The 19,908-nt window shown below is 37.0% G+C and overlaps 1 protein-coding gene across 6 annotated transcripts; it reads right to left on the bottom strand.

The window, feature by feature from the left end:
• Positions 1–187: 187 nt before the first annotated feature.
• Positions 188–18,551, bottom strand: LOC110622956. 6 transcript variants are annotated; one of them, XR_006351958.1, is made up of 4 exons: positions 18,187–18,551; positions 16,348–17,680; positions 15,181–15,253; positions 191–244 (listed from the first exon to the last, which is right to left on the bottom strand). XR_006351958.1 is itself a non-coding variant. In XM_043959656.1 (2 exons), exon 2 carries the CDS (start codon positions 17,666–17,668, stop codon positions 16,865–16,867), a length of 804 nt encoding a protein of 267 aa, XP_043815591.1. In that variant the 5' UTR covers positions 17,669–17,680; positions 18,187–18,551; the 3' UTR covers positions 14,655–16,864. The 6 variants fall into 6 exon arrangements, 1 of the variants encoding a protein (XP_043815591.1); XR_006351956.1 differs by having other exon boundaries at positions 202–244; positions 15,371–17,680; XR_006351953.1 differs by having other exon boundaries at positions 188–244; positions 15,181–17,680.
• Positions 18,552–19,908: the final 1,357 nt, after the last annotated feature.

The following is a 19,908-nucleotide window of genomic DNA, read 5'->3' as shown; positions in this document are numbered from 1 at the left end:
GTTTCATTAGCACTTTAACCTGTAATACATATGAAAATCACACTTATAATTACATTAACAAGTGTCATTTGATATCTTACTATTCTTTGATTTCATAACCTTTACAACTCACTCTATTAAATATGTACATGCCAAAATATAACTGTACTATGACTCAGAGACTCAAAACTACCAGCTATGATAATGGCCTTGATATCTGATGTAGACCTCTGATAACTTCCGTTGCCCCTACTTTATCTACAACCTGCGTGAGGTAAAAACCAACACGCTGAGCGAATGCTCAGTGGGTGATCGCAACAAATAACAGAATAAAATAAACACGTCCACGTATACAGATAAACAGGTAAACAATTACAAGCTAGTAGATGCAAACATATTGACACTCACTAATAAGTTCACCAAAATCGAATATCAATCTTAATTAAGATCTTAGCCCTTATAAACACATAGTAGGATCGACTAGGTAGATAAGGAATTATAACGGTAGGCACTGAGTGCCGAACGGTAGGCTCAGAGGCCAAAACTGTGATAGCAGGGCTCTGTGGCCATGCTTATGAGGTACCAGATATGTAACCTCAAATATAGATCATGTATCGGTAGCAGTACTGCGAACTTTGTATGTTTATATGGCATGCCATACCCTTAAGCTAACCTCGACTCCTATATTACGTTTACCAGGGCCAAGTATCAGTAATTCAATATATCAATGTAAATGCATGTCATTTGAAGCTATTTGAATTCATTTTTTTCCAAAGTACATATATCATATGCCAAGGTTTACAATATGGAAAACTCATGGCAAATAGTGCAAAACTTTATTGACTTAGCATTCAATATAGAAAACTACATTCTGCCATATATTACCTAAACTTTTTAAGCAGTTTAGAGTTACAATTTGACTTCAGTTTCTTCATAAGAAATGTACATTCATGTCTTATCTTTCCAACAAGGTATGGTTCATGAAATTCTGATCATCCTAACTTAAGTTATGAATTTTTCTTTACAAGCTGCTCAATCAGGTCTTAATCAGTCCAGTATTGGTACCTGTTTATAGTATCACAAAACATATAAGATTCATGCATTTTCATACAAATTTAAGCTTAATTGTCTTCTACAAAGTTTTAGGTACACTTCTTAAGGTTCATTTGGCACTGGTATTAACAAATTTCACTGAGTAAAAAATTAGTTATGACATCATCAATAGACTCTGTTCCGGATGCACTACCACTGTGTCCAGTTTAGGTTCACTTGCAATTTTCATCATCTTACATACAGATTTAAAATTTAGTCAATTCATAAAAGTTTTAGATCTTTGTCTTAGCTTTCATTTGGTATATCTTAGGACTAATTTCAATAAAAACACAATAAGTTATGAACTTGTTAACACAAGCTGCCCTGATAAAACCTATTCTGCCAGATTTGCACTTTAAGCTCTCATGTTAAGTTTCTTTACTCTAAGCCTTTCAAACACCATTTTAACATACATATAACTTGTTTATACAATCAAAGCAACATTTCCAGCAAGTAAAATCAATCTCCAACTTCAAATGTCCATGTGAAAACTCAAGGAAAACAGAAAGTCAAAGAAACACCAAACCTTTCTTTAATTCCTCTTTCCTTTTTCCACTTCTACTCTCTAGCTATCTCCTTTCCCTTTGATGTTCCTTCACCTAGGTCAATTTATATCTTAGGGAAGGATTGAATAAACTATAAATTAAAGCTTTATAATTCAAATTCATGCATGAATAAATGAAAAGATGCCATTTCCTACACACTTCTAAGCTCACCTTTGATTTTCAAGGTTGATGTATATAGAACCCTAAACTTTTCTTCTTCAATTCCTTCAATATATGGCTGTTCCTTTAGCTCTTGGTCTTAGGGTAAATTTTGGTTAAAGGAAGAAGTTGATTGCGTGAGATTTAGCTTGGCTTTGGTGGAAGGAAGACAAAACAAAGCTTTGGTTTTCAATGGATGTGAGCTACGGCAATGAAATGGTGGAGAAGACAATCCCCTTTTTTTTTTTTATTTGCTTGGTCAATTCTTCTTTCCTTAGCTAGGTGACACATGTTGGGTACATTAAATTCTATCTTTTTAACTTTTCATATTTACACTTTAACCCACTAAACTCTTTACCATGTTTCAATTTAGTTTTCAAACTTTCACTAATCATAGATTGACCTACCAAAATATGCTTTTAGCCTTTAAAAGTCCTTTTCACTTAAGCTAGCATAACGGATTTAAACAAGCACCTCCCGAAAGTGTCTCGTTCCCGACTCGCTAATCACACTGTCTACTTTAATTCTGAATACGTCCGTTTATTTATTGGAGTTTTCTATGATTAAGTTATTAGCAGTTTAGAGTTATGCTAGCACATTCCCTAAGGCCACTTACTCTAGTAGTGAAGTAGCCTAGCCCTACCTAGTGATGACACTACTCTAGCTATGGGTTTGAGGATGTTACAACTCTTCCCCTCTTAAGAAATTTCGACCTCGAAATTTTACCTGCTTTGAATAGCTGTGGATATTGTTGCCTCATCACTTCTTCACTCTCCCATGTAGCTTCTTCTGCCTTGTGATTTCTCCACAACACTTTAACTAAGGGAATCTTCTTGTTTCGTAATTCTTTTATTTCTCTTGCTAAAATTTTCACTGGTTCTTCTTCATAAGTTAGGTCAGGTTGTACATCAATGTTTTCAGCTGAAATGACATGTGAAGGATCAGATCTATATCTTCTTAACATGGATACATGAAAGACATTGTGTATTTTATCTAACTCTGGAGGTAAAGCTAGCCTGTAGGCTACTGGACCCACACGCTCAATTATTTCATATGGACCAATAAACCGAGGGCTTAGCTTACCTTTCTTGCCAAATCTTAGCACTTTCTTCCATGGAGAAACTTTTAAAAACACTTTGTCTCCAACAGCAAATTCTATATCTTTTCTTCTCAAATCTGCATAGGATTTTTGCCTATCTGTTGCAGCTTTCAATCTTTCTTTGATAATCTTCACCTTCTCCTCAGTCTGTCTTACCAACTCTGGACCTACAAGTTTAGCTTCACTAAGTTCTGTCCAGCCTAATGGGGTTCTACATTTTCTGCCATACAATGCTTCATAAGGAGCCATTTTAATACTAGCCTGATAACTGTTGTTGTAAGCAAATTCCACTAGTGGGAGATATCTTTCCCAGCTTCCTTCAAATTCAATTACACAACTTCTGAGCATATCTTCCAAAACTTGAATTACTCTTTCTGAATGGCCATCTGTCTGAGGATGAAAAGCTGTACTAAAATTCAATCTTGTCCCTAGAGCTTCATGTAGTTTTTCCCAGATTCTGGATGTAAATCTTGGATCTCTGTCTGATATGATAGAGATAGGAACACCATGCAGTCTCACAATTTCATTAATGTACAATTCTGCATACTTTTCTACTGTATAATCCATTCTGATTGGCAAGAAATGCGCTGATTTAGTTAACTTGTCAACTATTACCCAGATGGCATCTTTCTTCCTTGGTGTGAGTGGCAATCCTGTTACAAAATCCATGGTAATTCTATCCCATTTCCATTCTGGTATAGCGATAGGCTGCAATAACCCTGATGGAACCTGATGCTCTGCTTTTACCCGTTGACATGTCAAACATTTTGTTACAAATTCAACTATATTTCTTTTCATACCCGGCCACCAATAATGCGCCTTCAGATCTTGATACATCTTAGTGCTACCTGGATGCATAACATATGGACTGTTGTGTGCCTCTATAAGAATACTCTGTTTCAGCTCTCCAATGGTAGGTACACATATTCTGTCACCATAGTACAAGTAGCCATCATCACTTATCACATGCTTCTGCTTCTTTCCCTCTTGTACTTGTCTAGTCCATGAAGCTATCTCTGTATCTTCTTTCTGTGCTTCTTTAATTTGTTGTAGCAGGCTGGGTCTAACTTTCAATTCTGCTATGATAGCTCCATCATCCGCTATAGTCAACCGCGCATTCATCGCTCTTAATGCACATAAGGATTTCCTGCTAAGTGCATCTGCTACCAGATTAGCTTTGCCTGGGTGATAATCTATAATGCAATCATAATCCTTCAGTAACTCCAGCCATCTTCTCTGTCTCAAGTTTAGCTCCTTCTGTGTGGGTAAGTATTTCAGACTTTTATGATCTGTATAGATGTAACATTTCTCACCATATAAGTAATGTCTCCATATCTTTAGTGCAAAAACTATGGCCGCCAACTCTAGATCATGGGTAGGATAATTCTTCTCATGTGGCTTCAATTGTCTGGAAGCATAGGCAATCACTTTACTTTCTTGCATCAAAACACATCCAAGTCCATTGTGAGAAGCATCACTGTATATCACAAATTCCTTGCCAGAAATAGGTTGTGTAAGTATTGGTGCTTCGGTGAGCATAGTCTTCAATTTGTCAAAGCTTGCCTGACATCTATCATCCCAAACATACTTAACATTCTTATGTAATAATTTTAGTCAATGGAGCTGCTATAAGTGAAAACCATTTCACAAACCGTCTGTAGTACCCAGCTAGACCCAAGAAACTCCTGATCTCTGCAACATTCTTTGGTGGCTTCCATTCTAGTACAGCTTTAATCTTTTGTGGATCTACCCTGATTCCCTCTGCTGATACAACATGTCCCAAAAATGTTATTTCATTGAGCCAAAAATCACATTTACTGAACTTAGCATAAAGTTGCTTTTCCCTCAGAGTCTGTAATACTATCCTCAAATGTCTGTCATGGTCTTCTCTAGTTTTAGAGTATACCAGAATATCATCAATGAATACTACAACAAACTGGTCTAAATATGGATGGAAGATACGGTTCATCAGATCCATGAATGATGCAGGTGCATTTGTTAACCCGAATGGCATAACTAGAAACTCATAATGTCCATATCGTGTCCTGAATGCAGTCTTAGGCACATCTGCCCCTTTAACTCTCAATTGATGGTAACCCGATCTCAAATCTATTTTAGAGAAAATACTGGCCCCTTTCAACTGATCAAACAAATCATCTATTCTGGGCAGTCGATATTTATTCTTTATAGTTACCTTATTCAACTGTCTGTAATCAATGCACAATCGAAGAGATCCATCTTTCTTTTTCACAAACAACACTGGTGCACCCCATGGTGAAACACTAGGTCGAATAAAGCCCTTATCAAGTAATTCTTGTAACTGTATTTTCAACTCTTTCAATTTCGTAGGAGCCATTCTGTACGGAGCAATTGAAATAGGTGCAGTCCCTGGCACAACTTCTATAGCAAAATTCACTTCCCTTTCTGGAGGTAACCCTGGCAACTCTTCAGGAAATACATCTGGAAAATGACATATTGTGGGTAGGTTTGACACACTAGGACCTTCCTTCTTAGTTTTAATCACACTAGCCAGATAGGTTGTACAGCCTTTTCTAATCAACCTCCTAGCTGTAGTGGCAGATATGACATTAGAGAGGTAATCTGACCTCTCACCCACAACTATAACCTCAGAACCCTCTAATGTTTTGAGTGTGACTCGCTTTAACTTACAATCAACTATGACATGATGTCTAGACAACCAATCCATGCCCAAAATCACATCAAACTCTCTAAAAGGTAACTCTATCTTGTTAAGACCAGTGCCAAATAAATCTTAAGATGTATACCTAAAACTTTGTAGAAGATACTTAAGCTTGAATTTGTATGTAAATGCATGAATCTGATAAGTTTTGTGATACTATAAACAAGTACCAATACTGGACTTATTAAGACCTTATTGAGCAGCTTGTAAAGAAAAATTCATAACTTAAGCTAGGATGATCAGATTTGTATGAACCATACCTTGTTGGAAAGATAAGACATAAATGTACATTTCTTATGAAGAAACTGAAGTCAAATTGTAACTCTAAACTACTTGAAAAGGTTATGCAATATATGGCAGATTGTAGTTTTCTAGATTGAAATGATAAGGCAATAAAGTTTTGCACTATTTGCCATGAGTTTTCCATATTGTAAACCTTGGCATATGATATATGTACTTTGAAAAATGAATTCAATTAGCTTCAAATGACATGCATTTACATTGATACATTGAATTAATGATACTTGGCCCTCGTAAACGTAATAGAAGTCGAGGTTAGCTTAAGGGTATGGCATGCCATATAAACATACAGAGTTCGCAGTACTGCTACCGATACATGATCTATATTTGAGGTTACATATCTGGAACCTCATAAGCATGGCCACAGAGCCCTGCTATCACAGTTTTGGCCTCTGAGCCTACCGTTCGGCACTCAGTGCCTACCGTTATAATTCCTTATCTACCTAGTCGATCCTACTATGTGTTTATAAGGGCTAAGATCTTAATTAAGATTGATATTCGATTTTGGTGAACTTATTAGTGAGTGTTAATATGTTTGCATCTACTAGCTTGTAATTGTTTACCTGTTTATCTGTATACGTGGACGTGTTTATTTTAATCTGTTATTTGTTGCGATCACCCACTGAGCATTCGCTCAGCGTGTTGGTTTTTACCTCACGCAGGTTGTAGATAAAGTAGGGGCAACGGAAGTTATCAGAGGTCTACATCAGATATCAAGGCCATTATCATAGCTGGTTGTTTTGAGTCTCTGAGTCATAGTGCAGTTATATTTTGGCATGTACATATTTAATAGAGTGAGTTGTAAAGGTTATGAAATCAAAGAATAGTAAGATATCAAATGACAGTTGTTAATGTAATTATAAGTGTGATTTTCATATGTATTACAGGTTAAAGTGCTAATGAAACAGAGAAAACTCTGTCGAAAATTTTGTTTTAAAAATCTCACATTTATGTTAATCACTTGATGAAATTTACATACAGTACCTAAAAACTTGGTATTTACAGATAAAGAAAATTATTTTAGTTTGGATATATCAAAAGTGGCATAGTTTGTGACATTCCTTGCTCTGTCTATACTTGGATAGAATAAGGGGTGTTACAATTAGTGGTATCAGAGCAAAGGTTTAGGCGATTCTAGGTCATAGTATGTATGTGTATATGTGTCATATATGTACATGCCAAAATGAGTTACAGCTATGATATGGTTCTGATGTAAATCTCTTCTTTGTGTCTTTAGGTCATATAAAAGATGTCATCTGAGTCACAGAGAGCAGCAGATGAAGAGGTAGAGAGTCATGCTCCCTCTGAGGCAGTTGCAGCTCATGCTGCTCCTGCACCTGCTGCTGCTCCTCCACCTGCTGCTGCTGGCGGACTAGGGCAGGATGCATTGTTTCAGCAAATACCTGAGTTGCTTAGGAGGGTTACACAAAATGTACCAGAGATACCACCACCACCTGTAGCAGTCCAGGTTCCCCCACCTGTTGTAGCCCAAGCACAATCTAGGCCTCCAATAGAAAAACTCAGGAAGTATGGTGCTACGGATTTTAGAGGTAAAAAGGAAGATGATCCTTCAGCTGCAGAATTCTGGTTAGAAAGTACAGAAAGGGTTCTACAACAGCTACAGTGTTTACCAGCAGAGAGCTTGATGTGTTCAGTATCATTGCTAAAAGATGAAGCCTATAGATGGTGGACAACATTAGCACAGATGATTCGACCAGAGCGGCAGACTTGGAAATTCTTTTTGGCAGAGTTTAAGAAGAAATATGTTGGGGCCTTATACACGGAGGAAAGAAGGAGGGAGTTTTTGTACCTCAGACAGGGCAGGCTTACAGTAACTGAGTATGAGCGAGAATTTATAAGACTTAGTAAGTATGCCACAGAGATAGTTCCTACAGAGGAAGAAAGATGTAAACGCTTTGAGCAAGGATTGCATGCTGATATCAGGATGTACCTCACAGCTATGCATATCAGGGAACTCTCAGTTTTAGTAGAGACGGCCCATAGCCTGGAGCGAATTAAAGAAGAAGAGCAAAGTAGAAAGCAGAAAGGGCAGCAGAAAAGGAGCCAGAGCCAGTATCAGGGACAATCCTCTGTATCTCAGACAAGTAGTAAGAGACAGAGGGAATTTCAGCAGACAGGGCAGAGAGGACCACCTAGGCAGAGTCAGAGACCTGGGTAGAGTTCAGTAGTGAGGTTTGGACAGCAGACTACCTCAGTATCCAGTACAGGAGGACCAGGCAGAGGGTTGCCACCAGTATGTGAGCATTGTGGCAGGAGACATGGTGGAGTATGTAGGAGATTGACTGGGGCTTGCTACTTATGTGGAAGCTCAGACCACTTTATGAGGGATTGTCCTAGAGGCCAGTCAGTGCAGCCTATACAGACAGAGAGATCTTTGCCGACAGGGTCTAGAGGCAGAGGTAGAGGTAGAGGTGAATCTAGTAATGCTCAGAGTCACAGAGTATCAGAGACAGTAGATAGTCCAGATACTAGAGCACCTGCCAGGGCATATGCTATCCGTGCAAGGGAAGACCAGGACAAACCAGATGTTATAGCTGGTAAATTTTCTATCTTTGGTAAATATGTTTATGCATTAATTGATCCTGGTTCCACACATTCATACATCAGCATACCCATCAATAATGAGAAGGGAATTGAAGTAGAACCTTTAGAGCATGACATCGCAGTGACCAATCCCTTAGGACATCTTGTGATTGTGAATAGAGTTTACAGAGATTGTCCTATATGTGTGCAAGGTCATACCTTTTTAGGTGACCTGATAGAGTTACCTTTTAGAGAGTTTGATGTGATTTTGGGCATGGATTGGTTGTCTAGACATCATGTCATAGTTGATTGTAAGTTAAAGCGAGTCACACTCAAAACATTAGAGGGTTCTGAGGTTATAGTTGTGGGTGAGAGGTCAGATTACCTCTCTAATGTCATATCTGCCACTACAGCTAGGAGGTTGATTAGAAAAGGCTGTACAACCTATCTGGCTAGTGTGATTGAAACTAAGAAGGAAGGTCCTAGTGTGTCAAACCTACCCACAATATGTCATTTTCCAGATGTATTTCCTGAAGAGTTGCCAGGGTTACCTCCAGAAAGGGAAGTGAATTTTGCTATAGAAGTTGTGCCAGGTACTGCACCTATTTCAATTGCTCCGTACAGAATGGCTCCTACGAAATTGAAAGAGTTGAAAATACAGTTACAAGAATTACTTGATAAGGGCTTTATTCGACCTAGTGTTTCACCATGGGGTGCACCAGTGTTGTTTGTGAAAAAGAAAGATGGATCTCTTCGATTGTGCATTGATTACAGACAGTTGAATAAGGTAACTATAAAGAATAAATATCGACTGCCCAGAATAGATGATTTGTTTGATCAGTTGAAAGGGGCCAGCATTTTCTCTAAAATAGATTTGAGATCAGGTTACCATCAGTTGAGAGTTAAAGGGGCAGATGTGCCTAAGACTGCATTCAGGACACGATATGGACATTATGAGTTTCTAGTTATGCCATTTGGGTTAACAAATGCACCTGCATCATTCATGGTCTGATGAACCGTATCTTCCATCCATATTTAGACCAGTTTGTTGTAGTATTCATTGATGATATTCTGGTATACTCTAAAACTAAAAAAGACCATGACAGACATTTGAGGATAGTATTACAGACTCTGAGGGAAAAGCAACTTTATGCTAAGTTCAGTAAATGTGATTTTTGGCTCAATGAAATAACATTTTTGGGACATGTTGTATCAGCAGAGGGAATCAGGGTAGATCCACAGAAGATTAAAGCTGTACTAGAATGGAAGCCACCAAAGAATGTTGCAGAGATCAGGAGTTTCTTGGGTCTAGCTGGGTACTACAGACGGTTTGTGAAAGGGTTTTCACTTATAGTAGCTCCATTGACTAAATTATTACATAAGAATGTTAAGTATGTTTGGGATGATAGATGTCAGGCAAGCTTTGACAAATTGAAGACTATGCTCACCGAAGCACCAATACTTACACAACCTATTTCTGGCAAGGAATTTGTGATATACAGCGATGCTTCTCACAATGGACTTGGATGTGTTTTGATGCAAGAAGGTAAAGTGATTGCCTATGCTTCCAGACAATTGAAGCCACATGAGAAGAACTATCCTACCCATGATCTAGAGTTGGCGGCCATAGTTTTTGCACTAAAGATATGGAGACATTACTTATATGGTGAGAAATGTTACATCTATACAGATCATAAAAGTCTGAAATACTTACCCACACAGAAGGAGCTAAACTTGAGACAGAGAAGATGGCTGGAGTTACTGAAGGATTATGATTGCATTATAGATTATCACCCAGGCAAAGCTAATCTGGTAGCAGATGCACTTAGCAGGAAATCCTTATGTGCATTAAGAGCGATGAATGCGCGGTTGACTATAGCGGATGATGAAGCTATCATAGCAGAATTTAAAGTTAGACCCAGCCTGCTACAACAAATTAAAGAAGCACAGAAAGAAGATACAGAGATAGCTTCATGGACTAGACAAGTACAAGAGGGAAAGAAGCAGAAGCATGTGATAAGTGATGATGGCTACTTGTACTATGGTGATAGAATATGTGTACCTAACATTGGAGAGCTGAAACAGAGTATTCTTACAGAGCACACAACAATCCATATGTTATGCATCCAGGTAGCACTAAGATGTATCAAGATCTGAAGGCGCATTATTGGTGGCCGGGTATGAAAAGAAATATAGTTGAATTTGTAACAAAATGTTTGACATGTCAACGGGTAAAAGCAGAGCATCAGGTTCCATCAGGGTTATTGCAGCCTATCGCTATACCAGAATGGAAATGGGATAGAATTACCATGGATTTTGTAACAGGATTGCCACTCACTCCAAGGAAGAAAGATGCCATCTGGGTAATAGTTGACAAGTTAACTAAATCAGCGCATTTCTTGCCAATCAGAATGGATTATACATTAGAAAAGTATGCAGAATTGTACATTAATGAAATTGTGAGACTGCATGGTGTTCCTATCTCTATCATATCAGACAGAGATCCAAGATTTACTTCTAGATTCTGGGAAAAACTACATGAAGCTCTAGGGACAAGATTGAATTTTAGTACAGCTTTTCATCCTCAGACAGATGGCCAGTCAGAAAGAGTAATTCAAGTTTTGGAAGATATGCTCAGAAGTTGTGTAATTGAATTTGAAGGAAGCTGGGAAAGATATCTCCCACTAGTGGAATTTGCTTAGAACAACAGTTATCAGGCTAGTATTAAAATGGCTCCTTATGAAGCATTGTATGGCAGAAAATGTAGAACCCCATTAGGCTGGACAGAACTTAGTGAAGCTAAACTTGTAGGTCTAGAGTTGGTAAGACAGACTGAGGAGAAGGTGAAGATTATCAAAGAAAGATTGAAAGCTGCAACAGATAGGCAAAAATCCTATGAAGATTTGAGAAGAAAAGATATAGAATTTGTTGTTGGAGACAAAGTGTTTTTAAAAGTTTCTCCGTGGAAGAAAGTGCTAAGATTTGGCAAGAAAGGTAAGCTAAGCCCTCGGTTTATTGGTCCATATGAAATAATTGAGCGTGTGGGTCCAGTAGCCTACAGGCTAGCTTTACCTCCAGAGTTAGATAAAATACACAATGTCTTTCATGTATCCATGTTAAGAAGATACAGATCTGATCCTTCACATGTCATTTCAGCTGAAAACATTGATGTACAACCTGACCTAACTTATGAAGAAGAACCAGTGAAAATTTTAGCAAGAGAAATAAAAGAATTACGAAACAAGAAGATTCCCTTAGTTAAAGTGTTGTGGAGAAATCACAAGGCAGAAGAAGCTACATGGGAGAGTGAAGAAGTGATGAGGCAACAATATCCACAGCTATTCAAAGCAGGTAAAATTTCGAGGTCGAAATTTCTTAAGAGGAGAAGAGTTGTAACATCCTCAAACCCATAACTAGAGTAGTGCCATCACTAGGTAGGGCTAGGCTATTTCACTACTAGAGTAAGTGGCCTTAGGGAATGTGCTAGCATAACTCTAAACTGCTAATAACTGAATCATAGAAAACTCAAATAAATAAACGGACGTATTCAGAATTAAAGTAGACAGTGTGATTAGCGAGTCGGGAATGAGACACTTTCGGGAGGTGCTTGTTTAAATTTGTTATGCTAGCTTAAATGAAAAGGACTTCTAAAGGCTAAAAGCATATTTTGGTAGGTCAATCTATGATTATTGAAAGTTTGAAAACTAAATTGAAACATGGTAAAGAGTTTAGTGGGTTAAAGTGTAAATATGAAAAGTTAAAAAGATAGAATTTAATGTACCCAACATGTGTCACCTAACTAAGGAAAGAAGAATTGACCAAGCAAATAAAAAAAAAAAAAATAGGGGATTGTCTTCTCCACCATTTCATTGCCGTAGCTCACATCAATTGAAAACCAAAGCTTTGTTTTGTCTTCCTTCCACCAAAGCCAAGCCAAATCTCACTCAATCAACTTCTTCCTTTAACCAAAATTTACCCTAAGACCAAGAGCTAAAGGAACAGCCATATATTGAAGGAATTGAAGAAGAAAAGTTTAGGGTTCCATATACATCAACCTTGAAAATCAAAGGTGAGCTTAGAAGTGTGTAGGAAATGGCATCTTTTCATTTATTCATGCATGAATTTGAATTATAAAGCTTTAATTTATAGTTTATTCAATCCTTCCCTAATATATAAATTGACCTAGGTGAAGGAACATCAAAGGGAAAGGAGATAGCTAGAGAGTAGAAGTGGAAAAAGGAAAGAGGAATTAAAGAAAGGTTTGGTGTTTCTTTGACTTTCTGTTTTTCTTGAGTTTTCACATGGACATATGAAGTTGGAGATTGATTTTACTTGCTGGAAATGTTGCTTTGATTGTATAAACAAGTTATATGTATGTTAAAAGGGTGTTTGAAAGGCTTAGAGTAAAGAAACTTAACATGAGAGCTTAAAGTGCAAATCTGGCAGAATAGGTTTTAACAGGGCAGCTTGTGTTAACAAGTTCATAACTTATTGTATTTTTATTGAAATTAGTCCTAAGATATACCAAATGAAAGCTAAGACAAAGAGCTAAAACTTTCATGAATTGACCAAATTCGGAATCTGTAAGTAAGATGATGAAAATGGCAAGTGAACCGAAACTGGACACAGTGGTAGTACATCCGGAACAGAGTCTATTGAGTATACCATAACTAGTTATATACTCAGTGAAATTTGTTAAGACCAGTGCCAAATAAATCTTAAGAAGTATACCTAAAACTTTGTAGAAGATACTTAAGCTTGAATTTGTATGTAAATGCATGAATCTGATAAGTTTTGTGATACTATAAACAAGTACCAATACTGGACTGATTAAGACCTTATTAAGCAGCTTGTAAAGAAAAATTCTTAACTTAAGCTAGGATGATCAGATTTGTATGAACCATACCTTGTTGGAAAGATAAGACATAAATGTACATTTCTTATGAAGAAACTGAAGTCAAATTATAACTCTAAACTGCTTGAAAAGGTTATGCAATATATGGCAGATTGTAGTTTTCTAGATTGAAATGATAAGTCAATAAAGTTTTGCACTTTTTGCCATGAGTTTTCCATATTGTAAACCTTGGCATATGATATATGTACTTTGAAAAATGAATTCAATTAGCTTCAAATGACATGCATTTACATTGATACATTGAATTAATGATACTTGGCCCTGGTAAACGTAATAAGAGTCGAGGTTAGCTTAAGGGTATGGCATGCCATATAAACATACAGAGTTCGCAGTACTGCTACCGATACATGATCTATATTTGAGGTTACATATCTGGTACCTCATAAGCATGGCCACAGAGCCCTGCTATCACAGTTTTGGCCTCTGAGCCTACCGTTCGACACTCAGTGCCTACCGTTATAATTCCTTATCTACCTAGTCGATCCTACTATGTGTTTATAAGGGCTAAGATCTTAATTAAGATTGATATTCGATTTTGGTGAACTTATTAGTGAGTGTTAATATGTTTGCATCTACTAGATTGTAATTGTTTACCTGTTTATCTGTATACGTGGACGTGTTTATTTTATTCTGTTATTTGTTGCGATCACCCACTGAGCATTCGCTCAGCGTGTTGGTTTTTACCTTACACAGGTTGTAGATAAAGTAGGGGCAACGGAAGTTATCAGAGGTCTATATCAGATATCAAGGCCATTATCATAGCTGGTTGTTTTGAGTCTCTGAGTCATAGTGCAGTTATATTTTGGCATGTACATATTTAATAGAGTGAGTTGTAAAGGTTATGAAATCAAAAAATAGTAAGATATCAAATGACAGTTGTTAATGTAATTATAAATGTGATTTTCATATGTATTACAGGTTAAAGTGCTAATGAAACAGAGAAAACTCTGTCGAAAATTTTGTTTTAAAAATCTCACATTTATGTTAATCACTTGATGAAATTTACATACAGTACCTAAAAACTTGGTATTTACAGATAAAGAAAATTATTTTAGTCTGGATATATCAAAAGTGGCATAGGTTGTGACATTCCTTGCTCTGTCTATACATTGCATAACCTTTTCAAGCAGTTTAGAGTCATAATTTGACTTCAGTTTCTTCATAAGAAATGTACATTTATGTCTTATCTTTCCAACAAGGTATGGTTCATATAAATCTGATCATCCTAACTTAAGTTATGAATTTTTCTTTAAAAGCTGCTCAATAAGGTCTTAATCAGTCCAGTATTGGTACTTGTTTATAGTATCACAAAACTTATCAGATTCATGCATTTACATACAAATTCAAGCTTAAGTATCTTCTACAAAGTTTTAGGTATACTTCTTAAGATTTATTTGGCACTGGTCTTAACAAATTTCACTGAGTATATAATTAGTTATGGTATACTCAATAGACTCTGTTCCGGATGTACTACCACTGTGTCCAGTTTCGGTTCACTTGCCATTTTCATCATCTTAATTACAGATTCCGAATTTGGTCAATTCATGAAAGTTTTATCTCTTTGTCTTAGCTTTCATTTGGTATATCTTAGGACTAATTTCAATAAAAAGACAATAAGTTATGAACTTGTTAACACAAGCTGCCCTGTTAAAACCTATTATGCCAGATTTGCACTTTAAGCTCTCATGTTAAGTTTCTTTACTCTAAGCCTTTCAAACACCCTTTTAACATACATATAACTTGTTTATACAATCAAAGCAACATTTCCAGCAAGTAAAATCAATCTCCAACTTCATATGTCCATGTGAAAACTCAAGGAAAACAGAAAGTCAAAGAAACGCCAAACCTTTCTTTAATTCCTCTTTCCTTTTTCCACTTCTACTCTCTAGCTATCTCCTTTCCCTTTGATGTTCCTTCACCTAGGTCAATTTATATCTTAGGGAAGGATTGAATAAACTATAAATTAAAGCTTTATAATTCAAATTCATGCATGAATAAATGAAAAGATGCCATTTCTTACACACTTCTAAGCTCACCTTTGATTTTCAAGGTTGATGTATATGGAACCCTAAACTTTTCTTCTTCAATTCCTTCAATATATGGCTGTTCCTTTAGCTCTTGGTCTTAGGGTAAATTTTGGTTAAAGGAAGAAGTTAATTGAGTGAGATTTGGCTTGGCTTTGGTGGAAGGAAGACAAAACAAAGCTTTGGTTTTCAATGGATGTGAGCTACGGCAATGAAATGGTGGAGAAGACAATCCCCTATTTTTTTTTTTTATTTGCTTGGTCAATTCTTCTTTCCTTAGCTAGGTGACACATGTTGGGTACATTAAATTCTATCTTTTTAACTTTTCATATTTACACTTTAACCCACTAAACTCTTTACCATGTTTCAATTTAATTTTCAAACTTTCACTAATCATAGATTGACCTACCAAAATATACTTTTAGCCTTTAAAAGTCCTTTTCACTTAAGCTAGCATAACGGATTTAAACAAGCACCTCCTGAAAGTGTCTCGTTCCCGACTCGCTAATCACACTGTCTACTTTAATTCTGAATACGTCCGTTTATTTATTGGAGTTTTCTATGATTAAGTTATTAGCAGTTTAGAGTTATGCTAGCACATTCTCTAAGGCCACTTACTCTAGTAGTGAAATAGCCTAGCCCTACCTAGTGATGGCACTACTCTAGCTATGGGTTTGAGGATGTTACAACTTTTGGCTCAATGAAATAACATTTTTGGGACATGTTGTATCAGCAGAGGGAATCAGGGTAGATCCACAGAAGATTAAAGTTGTACTAGAATGGAAGCCACCAAAGAATGTTGCAGAGATCAGGAGTTTCTTGGGTATTCACAATCACAAGATGTCCTAAGGGATTGGTCACTGCTATGTCATGCTCTAAAGGGTCTACTTCAATTCCCTTCTCATTATTGATGGGTATGCTGATGTATGAATGTGTGGAAACAGGATCAATTAATGCATAAATATATTTGCCAAAGATAGAAAATTTACCAGCTATAACATCTGGTTTGTCCTGGTCTTCCCTTGCACGAATAGCATATGCCCTGGCAGGTGCTCTAGTGTCTGGTCTATCTACTGTCTCTGATACTCTGTGACTCTGAGCACTGCTAGATTCACCTCTACCTCTACCTCTGCCTCTAGACCCTGTCGGCAAAGATCTCTCTGTCTGTATAGGCTGCACTGACTGGCCTCTAGGACAATCCCTCAAAAAGTGGTTTGAGCTTCCACATAAGTAGCAAGCCCCAGTCAATCTCCTACATACTCCACCATGTCTCCTGCCACAATGCTCACATACTGGTGGCAACCCTCTGCCTGGTCCTCCTGTACTGGATACTGAGGTAGTCTGCTGTCCAAACCTCACTACTGAACTCTGCCCAGGTCTCTGACTCTGCCTAGGTGGTCCTCTCTACCCTGTCTGCTGAAACTCCCTCTGTCTCTTACTACTTGTCTGAGATATAGAGGATTGTCCCTGATACTGGCTCTGGCTCCTCTTCTGCTACCCTTTCTGCTACCCTTTCTGCTTTCTACTTTGCTCTTCTTCTTTAATTCGCTCCAGACTGTGGGCCGTCTCTACTAAAACTGAGAGTTCCCTGATATGCATAGCTGTGAGGTACATCCTGATATCAGCATGCAATCCTTGCTCAAAGCGTTTACATCTTTCTTCCTCTGTAGGAACTATCTCTGTGGCATACTTACTAAGTCTTATAAATTCTCGCTCATACTCAGTTACTGTAAGCCTGCCCTGTCTGAGGTACAAAAACTCCCTCCTTCTTTCCTCCGTGTATAAGGCCCCAACATATTTCTTCTTAAACTCTGCCAAAAAGAATTCCCAAGTCTGCCGCTCTGGTCGAATCATCTGTGTTAATGTTGTCCACCATCTATAGGCTTCATCTTTTAGCAATGATATTGAACACATCAAGCTCTCTGCTGGTAAATACTGTAGCTGCTGTAGAACCCTTTCTGTACTTTCTAACCAGAATTCTGCAGCTGAAGGATCATCTTCCTTTTTACCTTTAAAATCCGTAGCACCATACTTCCTGAGTTTTTCTATTGGAGGCCTAGATTGTGCTTGGGCTACAACAGGTGGGGGAACCTGGACTGCTACAGGTGGTGGTGGTATCTCTGGTACATTTTGTGTAACCCTCCTAAGTAACTCAGCTATTTGCTGAAACAATGCATCCTGCCCTAGTCCACCAGCAGCAGAAGGTGGAGGAGCAGCAGCAGGTGCAGGAGCAGTAGGAGCTGCAGCTGCCTCAGAGGGAGCATGACTCTCTACCTCTTCATCTGCTGCTCTCTGTGACTCAGATGACATCTTTTATATAACCTAAAGACACAAAGAAGAGATTTACATCAGAACCATATCATAGCTGTAACTCATTTTGGCATGTACATATATGACACATATACACATACATACTATGACCTAGAATCGCCTAAACCCTTGCTCTGATATCACTAATTGTAACACCCCTTATTCTATCCAAGTGTAGACAGAGCAAGGAATGTCACAAACTATGCCACTTTTGATATATCCAGACTAAAATAATTTTCTTTATCTGTAAATACCAAGTTTTTTTTAGGTACTGTATGTGAATTTCATCAAGTGATTAACATAAATGTGAGATTTTTAAAACAAAATTTTCGACAGAGTTTTCTCTGTTTCATTAGCACTTTAACCTGTAATACATATGAAAATCACACTTATAATTACATTAACAAGTGTCATTTGATATCTTACTATTCTTTGATTTCATAACCTTTACAACTCACTCTATTAAATATGTACATGCCAAAATATAACTGTACTATGACTCAGAGACTCAAAACTACCAGTTATGATAATGGCCTTGATATCTGATGTAGACCTCTGATAACTTCCGTTGCCCCTACTTTATCTACAACCTGCGTGAGGTAAAAACCAACACGCTGAGCGAATGCTCAGTGGGTGATCGCAACAAATAACAGAATAAAATAAACACGTCCACGTATACAGATAAACAGGTAAACAATTACAAGCTAGTAGATGCAAACATATGAACACTCACTAATAAGTTCACCAAAATCGAATATCAATCTTAATTAAGATCTTAGCCCTTATAAACACATAGTAGGATCGACTAGGTAGATAAGGAATTATAACGGTAGGCACTGAGTGCCGAACGGTAGGCTCAGAGGCCAAAACTGTGATAGCAGGGCTCTGTGGCCATGCTTATGAGGTACCAGATATGTAACCTCAAATATAGATCATGTATCGGTAGCAGTACTGCGAACTCTGTATGTTTATATGGCATGCCATACCCTTAAGCTAACCTCGACTCTTATATTACGTTTACAAGGGCCAAGTATCAATAATTCAATATATCAATGTAAATGCATGTCATTTGAAGCTATTTGAATTCATTTTTTTCCAAAGTACATATATCATATGCCAAGGTTTACAATATGGAAAACTCATGGCAAATAGTGCAAAACTTTATTGACTTAGCATTCAATATAGAAAACTACATTCTGCCATATATTGCCTAAACTTTTCAAGCAGTTTAGAGTTACAATTTGACTTTAGTTTCTTCATAAGAAATGTACATTCATGTCTTATCTTTCCAACAAGGTATGGTTCATGAAATTATGATCATCCTAACTTAAGTTATGAATTTTTCTTTACAAGCTGCTCAATCAGGTCTTAATCAGTCCAGTATTGGTACCTGTTTATAGTATCACAAAACATATAAGATTCATGCATTTTCATACAAATTTAAGCTTAATTGTCTTCTACAAAGTTTTAGGTACACTTCTTAAGATTCATTTGGCACTGGTATTAACAAATTTCACTGAGTAAAAAATTAGTTATGATATCATCAATAGACTCTGTTCTGGATGCACTACCACTGTGTCCAGTTTAGGTTCACTTGCAATTTTCATCATCTTACATACAGATTTAAAATTTAGTCAATTCATAAAAGTTTTAGCTCTTTGTCTTAGCTTTCATTTGGTATATCTTAGGACTAATTTCAATAAAAACACAATAAGTTATGAACTTGTTAACACAAGCTGCCCTGATAAAACCTATTCTGCCAGATTTGCACTTTAAGCTCTCATGTTAAGTTTCTTTACTCTAAGCCTTTCAAACACCATTTTAACATACATATAACTTGTTTATACAATCAAAGCAACATTTCCAGCAAGTAAAATCAATCTCCAACTTCATATGTCCATGTGAAAACTCAAGGAAAACAGAAAGTCAAAGAAACACCAAACCTTTCTTTAATTCCTCTTTCCTTTTTCCACTTCTACTCTCTAGCTATCTCCTTTCCCTTTGATGTTCCTTCACCTAGGTCAATTTATATCTTAGGGAAGGATTGAATAAACTATAAATTAAAGCTTTATAATTCAAATTCATGCATGAATAAATGAAAAGATGCCATTTCCTACACACTTCTAAGCTCACCTTTGATTTTCAAGGTTGATGTATATGGAACCCTAAACTTTTCTTCTTCAATTCCTTCAATATATGGTTGTTCCTTTAGCTCTTGATCTTAGGGTAAATTTTGGTTA

The sequence above is a fragment of the Manihot esculenta genome, chromosome 1 (genome assembly GCF_001659605.2).
Source record: "Manihot esculenta cultivar AM560-2 chromosome 1, M.esculenta_v8, whole genome shotgun sequence".
Taxonomy (NCBI): domain Eukaryota; kingdom Viridiplantae; phylum Streptophyta; class Magnoliopsida; order Malpighiales; family Euphorbiaceae; genus Manihot; species Manihot esculenta.
The sequence above is the reverse complement of the archived record's forward strand: the minus strand, read 5'-3'. Positions and strand labels throughout refer to the sequence as shown.

Coding starts and splice junctions, on each gene's coding strand:
- LOC110622956 (XM_043959656.1), bottom strand. CDS start 17,668: ATGTCATCTGAGTCACAGAGAGCAGCAGATGAAGAGGTAGAGAGTCAT.